At 38.6% G+C, this 8,115-nt stretch overlaps 1 protein-coding gene across 1 annotated transcript in view; it reads left to right on the plus strand.

Annotated features, from left to right (window-relative positions):
• The window catches only part of LOC137258273 (zinc finger CCCH domain-containing protein 18-like), a 29,577-nt gene extending 21,559 nt beyond the window's left edge, over nt 1–8,018 (plus strand). Inside the window, exons 10-19 of the mRNA XM_067795886.1 lie at nt 149–274; nt 732–827; nt 1,067–1,156; nt 1,653–1,736; nt 1,914–1,973; nt 4,064–4,225; nt 4,478–4,710; nt 5,529–5,782; nt 6,100–6,229; nt 6,430–8,018. Of these exons, the coding sequence (XP_067651987.1) occupies nt 149–274; nt 732–827; nt 1,067–1,156; nt 1,653–1,736; nt 1,914–1,973; nt 4,064–4,225; nt 4,478–4,710; nt 5,529–5,782; nt 6,100–6,229; nt 6,430–6,713 (1,519 nt within the window). The 3' untranslated portion in view covers nt 6,714–8,018. The remainder of the gene's footprint in view (nt 1–148; nt 275–731; nt 828–1,066; nt 1,157–1,652; nt 1,737–1,913; nt 1,974–4,063; nt 4,226–4,477; nt 4,711–5,528; nt 5,783–6,099; nt 6,230–6,429) is intronic.
• The last annotated feature ends 97 nt before the right edge of the window (nt 8,019–8,115 follow it).

Below are 8,115 nucleotides of genomic sequence, written 5' to 3' on the forward strand. Positions count from 1 at the left end.
TGTATTGACAAGTTGTTTCAGTTAATACAAATTTGTGGAAAACAAGGAGGACCAATAGTACATATTTGCATATATCATTAGTAAATGTCTGTGGTAGTAGAAGTAACTGTTCTGAGGTGAGGTTGATGACATGAACTTGTTATGGCAGGTTTGACACTCCTCCACGTACAAGGGATGAGCGGAGAGACAAGTACAGAGACAACAGAATGGAGCCGCCCCCACCAGCCCAGATGCCACGTGGACGTGCAGATGAGTGGCATGATCCGTGGCAGAGGTGAGATTGTACCCTGTTTCACAACACATCAAACAGATATTTTGCGTAATGGCAATAAAATAAACAAAAACCTTTGTGATAAACTCCCAGGTGATACTATAAAACCAATTACTTTCATAGGTACCATGTAGTACAGCACATTCTCATCCTGCCATGATACTGCTAAGTAAATTGCTAACACTAAATTAACTTGTTCACTGACTTAAGAAAATGCGTTATTTATTGTTGTGTTTCTTAGATCATGTCATAAACAACTGTATGTGTGTCTCAACAGGAAGTGTCCTGGTTATGATTGGGTCCTGCTCTTGCTCACAAGAGATTTGCAGTTTACAATAGATTATTGATGATCACTGAGTTCTATTGTCGATCAGCACATAGTGAGTAATTAGCAGCTCAACTGTTCAGGGATGTTAGATTCTGGCCAAATGTAAACATGTATACTCCTTGTCCTTTGCAGATCCAAGTCTCCAAAACAGAAACGACATAGCTCTCGAAGTCATTCTCGTGGAAGACGAAGACGGCGATCATACAGTGTATCATCCCATTCATCAAGGTATATTGTAGTGGATGGAAGCAGAATTAATTAGGAAATAATTGTTTTTATCATGTAAATGAATAATGATGATGAGCCTATATTGTTTTGCATAAAGTTATTCACAAGAAAGATTTCATGTCTAATAACAAGTTTTAATCTTACAGTATTGTTTCAATGGTCTGGTGTTCACAGCTATGAGGAAGATTTTAGGGCTTCACTTGGCAGCATAAATAGCATATTTATACATTGTCTTTCAGTTCATACTCCTCATCCAGATCACGATCCTCTTCATTTTCATCTCGTAGTAGTCGCTCATCGTACAGTCGATCATCATCATTTAGCTCAAGGTGAGTGCAGATGACTTACATGTCACTCTGGAGTTATTGATCTAATGTATCACCTGTATTATTGCTAATTTGGATGGAGCTTCCATTTTTGTGTGTTTATTGTTTAAACAAAGTTAAAACTGATTCATTTTATATTAGCACTGTTTTAATTCACCCTTAGAGAGTTGTTTAGACTTTGTCATATTTATATCTTAATCAAAGTGTTTCTATCTTTTTGAATAGCATATCCTCAAAAAGTATACTCATATTATTGGTTTTCGGATGCTTTGGAACATCTGTTGTTTTCTCACATTTTTACTAGAATAACTGTAAGCCAAGTTCTTAACTTATGTAAGACAACTGCATCTTAAACACAAGTCATGTATTTACATTAAATGTGTGACGTAACAGTCCTTACTATAGCATGTTATTGTCCTCCAAAACCAAATGACATCATTTAAGTCAATGATGTATTTTAAGTGTTTAAGTTCGATTGTACACATGCTCTGTGTGACAGATCTCCTTCCCCACGGCCAGCAGGCGCCAGGAAAGCAGGTCCTCCACCACCAGAGAAGAAACAACTACCGCCCTCAAAATCTTCGTAAGTTCTCCTCAACACGCCCCCTACAGTAGAGTAGTTCTATTTTAGTGGACCTTCAAATTTCTCCATTTAATTACTTTTTTTTATAGATAACCTGGTCCTCACATAAGTGAATTTTGAACATTTTGTTCAGAAAGGTTTGAAAGACAATTTTATGTGTGTTACATTTTGTTGTAGTACTGGTAGAAAAGGGCCAGTCGCTGATGAGAGAAAAGTGCCTCCACCCTCCAAAAACAGGTATAGCTGGTTTCCTTGACTACTATATCATTCTCATGAACCATGTCAGTATCTTCACAGGATTCAGTTAACATTATCTGTACATGTAGTGATTAGGGTTAGAGATTGGTTTCAGCCATCCTTGCTGGTTGTAAAGGGGACCAGATGAAGTGGTTGGCAAACTCCATAACCAACTGCGTGGATTGTGCTCACGGCATTAATCACAGATTTTCTGTTACTGACTATCATTTCTAAACTCAAGGACCCATATTCTCGAAACATTTGTAGACCTAAGAATTCTTCACTTTGGTCGCGGCCAGTGTGTTAAGAATGGGTTTAAGAAGTTTCATTTCACGGACATTTCAAAAATAGCTAGCCATTCCTATAATTGGTATCATATGACCCTCTATTCTCACGATAGGTAATGTTGTCGCTGTTGGGATTATGAAAAAGCTGCTGACACTTGTTATTTAATATATATTTTCAGTTGACTGATGTTTTATCTTCATTTCTGGCAGAAAGTTGCAACTTGTTCAATGTGATTGCAGCAATCCCCTTTGCCTTGTTTGACCTGGAATTTGAAGCATCTGTATTATTGTGTTGCTATTTTCTTAAGCATATGACACTGTCCAACATTTACTTAAAGACAAGTAAGGTATCTTAATTGTTTTAATATTGCAAATTATTTAGGAATTTCATCAAGGTTAGAATAATGTGCAAATGACCTTGTAGTTGTTTCATGGGTTATTCTTGATGAGGTTGAGGAAGCAAGTTTTGATTCCTGCAGGGTGCAATGGCAGTAAGGGTCATATGGAATGTACCACAAGTTACTGCAAAGGTGAATACTTAAATATGTCTACCTTTGCACATGACATTTCAGTGAAATAATTGACCTTGGCAGGAGTGATTAATTATTTTTCTGTAATTTGCATATGTAAATAGTCTGTGTTAGGTGGGGAGGAAGGGTAGTAGGTATTTTCGCTTTGCTGATGTTTTCACATTCAGTGATAATGGAGTCCCAGAATACCATGTATCGCTGTCTTTGAAACAACTCCCTCTTTTAAGACTTTTAAGATTTTCAAGACCAAGTTTCTAAGGGCAGTAGAAAGCAGCAACACAAACATATCAGTAGGTCAGATAGCCATTTGACATTCTGGCAACCTATGCCAGAACTGACCATTCAAAGGCACCATGGTGAGGCCACGATATCGATTACTGACATGAAATCTGTGTGTAGATAGATGTCCTGTGTGTACAATTTATGTGTTTGTCGTCGTCCTTGTTTTTTTTTCAATGTGTGTATTTAAGTCTGTGCTTTCTTGACATGAATATGGAATATTGGAATATCTTAAGAACCATTCATTAGATTCTTTTCATATTTGGTACCTGGGTTCATCATCATAGACAGGTCTCAGTCAGGTTTCGTAACCTTTACCTTCATTTCAAGGTCACATGTGGACTTGAACCTTTTACCCTAGTCAGCAAAATTTCTCAAGAACCATTCCCAGAATTTACTTCATATTCAACACCAAGCTTATTCTAGGAATAGGTGCAGGGACCAGTCGATTTTGGTGACCTTCACTTAATTATCATGGTCATGGCAACACTGAAGATTTCAGCATGTTAAGCTGCATGTTAAGCTTGTCAGCGAGATATCTCAAGAACCATTCTCTGGATGTTCTTCATATTCAATCTCCAAGCTTTTTCTAGGGAAGGCACAGGGCCCTGTCGATTTTGGCACCTTCACTGAATGTTCAAGGTCACTGAGACTCTTTGATGATTTCTGCGTGTTCATTTGCATGTTAAGCTTGTCAACGCGATATCTTAAGAACTGATCACTGGATTTTCTTATTCATCACCAAGCTTCATCTTGGGAAAGCACATTTAAATCATCTTAAACTACTACCTTCATTGTCATTACTTTTGAAGATCAATTTGAATATTTGCGGCGAGGGATTATGTCACCTCAGTGACAATGCTTGTTGTATCAGTGATGCAAGGACTAACAGAAACTGAAATGGATGTAAGAATAGTGTCATTTTGTCTGTATCCATAGTTTGGCAGTTTGTGTATGCTATGTAAAATTTCAATTCTTGATATTGTATTGATAGTGACCAACCTCGAAGTGCTGTTACTGTCAAATCCAAACAGAGAAGTCCTGACAAGCGGGCGCCTGGACCCCCAGGTCTGCCTGGGAAACCTGCAAGGCCAGGCCCCATAATGGAGGACCGAGGACGGAGAAGAGACAAACCACCTCATTTGCAGACCCAGAGGTAAACACAGTGTAAACAGTAAAACATTTACTGCCCCCACGGTCCAAGTAGAGCTAAGTTAAGGTTCATATTCTTATGTGAGTTACATTACAGAATCATGTTTTTGTTTATCTGTATAAACAAACATATTTGTATGTGAAACTGGCGGTCAGTGTTGAAAATAACCCATCCCAGGCATTTTGGCAGGCATGTATTTCAAATGCTGCTTTTGCATATTCAATTTGTAGTATTATGTACAATGTCATTGTCCAGGCCCATGCCTAGGGTTGGCAGCAGGAGTTCCAGTGGCAGCAGTTTGTCACGTTCCCGCAGTAGCACCAGCTCCTCCTTCTCTCGCTCTGGTAGTGGCAGTAGTGGATCATCAAGGTCAAGGTCTCGTAGCTCCTCTACCAGCTCCAGTGGCAGTGCTGATTCTGAGCACTTGTACCGAGATCTGCCAGGCAGCAACAGGCCTATCTCACCAAAGAAGAAGGTGATGACCAAAGGTTAGTGTAGTTCTCAATGTCAAGTCTTTGTTGTAAGTTGTGGTCAACAGTGCCACTTTCCCAACATTTTCAGTTCATAAACTGCAATAACCATTGTCTTTAGTGTAAATGGTACAGCAAAAATGCTTCAGTGGCAGAAAGGATAGTTATATATAGTTGTGGCATCATGTTAGTTGGTGATGTCACAATAATCTGCTAAGTGTTATGATGGTACTTTATTGAAGAGATATTGTTGAGAAGGCCTGACTCTCATCTTCTGTAAGTGATAGTTTTGATTTTTAATATACTCCAGTGTTTGATACAAGACTTGTTCTTGTAAGTTATCGCCTTAATTATAGGCCAGGATCACTCGTTCTGAAGTTAATACTGAAAATAACTTCTGCACTTGAGCTTCTAAACAAGAATGCTTATTAAGGTTTCACTATTAACAGAGGTCAGTGCAAAGATGTCTCATTCACTCCTTGCAATGACTCAAATTTCTGAATTGCACCAGATCTGGGGGATGTTTCATTTGTTCATGAAATCGACAAATGAACATGAACTGGTTCTAATGAACATGGTGTGGGACACCCATGAAGATCTGGGTTAGAATATATGATCTTCAGTAAAGCATGCTTGTTCAAGAAGAGATGACTAATGAGATCAGGTGGTTGGGTTTATTGACTTGGCTCACATGGTTGTCATAGAATCTCACTTAGGTAGATCATTGCTCAAGATGCTGATCACTGGATGTTCTGGACCAGGCTTGATTATTTACAGACCTTTTATCTACAGGCAATTGCTTTATGGATATTAACCTTCCTACCTGTGTATTTCAGATAAGAGGGTTGACAAGCCACTATCAAAACACAGTGAGCCTCACCCTCCTCGCCGGCGAGATATTGATCGGGAAAGAGAACGAGAGAGAGATAGGGACAGAGGAGAAGATCGTATGTCAAGACAGGATGGACGGTCAGGACTGCGAGGGAAGGGACCGCCCCCTAGCCGTCAGCCTACTACTCCAGTCAAACCAAAAGATCCCCTGAAGTTGGTGGGACAGAAGTCCAACATTAAGCTTACACTACTCAACAAGGTATGGCTGGCGTGCACGTCTTATGCTGTTGCCTTTCAAGATCATTTTAGCTGTTCTGATTCATCTTTATGGTTTGATGTGAATAGAGTTAAGAGGCAATATTGGTAAGAATGCCAGTGTTACTATAGTGCACGACTGGCAGTGGTAAAGAGATGTCACTGTTGAGCATGATTGGCTGTGGTAAAGACATGTTACTTAGTGTGAAGTTGGCTGCTGTAAAGAGATGTTACTTAGTGTGAAGTTGGCTGCTGTAAAGAGATGTTACTATAGTGCAAATGAACAGAAACATCATGAGGTTTTCGTATCTGTTGCTTTAGCCGGCAGACAAGCCTCCTAGTGGACCAGGGCCAGGTCCTTCAGCTGCCAAGAGAAGACAGTCAGACTCAACTGGAGGGCCACCCACTAAACGACAGGCCATCATATCACCTCCTGCCAAGCCTGCAGCAGGTTTGTGTGCTTTTGGTGTTACCTTTATCAGTGGACAAGTGTCATTCTGTCATGCATTCATAACATTTTTTTTAAGACAAGCTGTTATTAACTTTTGTTTTGTTGGTGTAACATCTAATAACATCTTTCTGATGAAAATGCCATATTTTGTTACAAGATCTCCCTGTATTGTATGATGATGGAACTAATGTGAATTTTAGGCGAGAAGCAAAAGATGCCATCAAGACCTGAGAAGATGAAATCACCCCCCAAAGATAAGCCAGTCTCTCCTGTCAAGGCACCATCTAAGCCTCCTGTTGCAGCAGCCAAGGCTGCACCTAGTGGAAAGGCTGCGTCTGCTCCAAGTGTGCCCCCATCTGTACCAACTCCCTCAGTCCCAGCAGTCAAACAGAAGAAGAGCATGTCCTCGCGACGAGAAGAACTTCTTAAGCAACTTAAGGCAGTGGAAGATGCTATAGCACGAAAGAAAGCAAAAATGCAGTGATGATAGCTGTCTGTATAATAGGTGTACATACTATATTTTTATTTCTATTGTATGAAGGGAGAAAGATGCACTGTTCTTACATCTGCTTATTGGTTTGAGTTGACCATTTCTTTGGACTCATGATTTTCTGTTAGTTCAAATGTAATTTAATATGAATGCAGCGTGATATAGTTACTGTCAGTTTCTCACATAGAATGCATCAATTCTAATGTAAATAGACATAAGACCATTTATGGCAAGCACAGGTTTGAACGAATTATGTCTGATTGAATTCATTGCAATATCTGAACTAACTTTATCTTTGACAGGTGAATATACAAAATTTGTTTTTCTGGAACTTGTACTGTTAATATGATTCTGTGGTTCTTTCTAATATATACCAGTTGTGGTATATCTGTCATTATGTATCAGACTTCATAACTTCAAGAGAACTGCTGAGAACTGCCAGTGTTAAAACTGACTGCTCTGCATGAATAAATGTAGCACTGTGCCAAATGAAGCTACATTAAATAATTCTATTAGTACCTTGTTTTCTCAATTTATCTGAAATTCAGTTTAGAAAAAAAAGAAAGAGAATCACATCGCATCTGAATCTTTTCATTTCAAAATATCAATAGATGTTTAAGACCTGAATATTTTACCCTTTTGACTGTGTATAAAAATAATTTTGGTTACATTTTATTATCCAAATAACTATACCAATTTTTTTCAGTTTGTGATGAGGAATAAGCCATGTCTTTGGTGTAGAAAATACTAACCAGCTTCAGGTAGAGAGAAATAATTATATCTGAGGTTTCTTCTATTGTCATGCAATTACATTGCTGGTGATTGTGGAGAAAGTTAAGCAGTTTTGCCCAAGCTTGACATTTATTACACAGCATGTTACTTGGGTAGTCATAATGTTGCAACAAATGGTGTTAACCAGTTTTAAGGTCCTCTTATTGAGAAAGAACTGATATCCTGGGGTATACTTACAATCAAGAAAAAAATACATGGTTGGGTTAATTTTTGCTAAGTGTAAGCATTTGAAAGGTTTGAAAATTTAATGGAAATAATATTCATTACTTTAAGGCTCTGTTTCTTCAAAGGATTCTTTTTCTTAATTTCTTTTGCCCTTGAGAAGGTTGACATGTTACTGTCATTCTTGCAAGACTGTAGGTATCCATATCACAATAGTCCTTGTAAACGAGTAAGGCAAGGTGATTTGAAATGGGTCAGCATTTTGCATATACTTCACTATGCCAGGTACACAACACTTTTGTATATGAGTGCCAGTGGCAATATGAAATAAAATCATGACAAGACTGCAGTGTTTGTGGTTATGACACAGTTATGTGTAGCATTAAGTTCTTGTACAAGGAGACAATCTGAAAGCCCAGCGAATGATTTTTTATCTCTGAAC

This window comes from Haliotis asinina, chromosome 12 (assembly GCF_037392515.1).
Source record: "Haliotis asinina isolate JCU_RB_2024 chromosome 12, JCU_Hal_asi_v2, whole genome shotgun sequence".
NCBI classification, from domain to species: Eukaryota; Metazoa; Mollusca; class Gastropoda; order Lepetellida; family Haliotidae; genus Haliotis; species Haliotis asinina.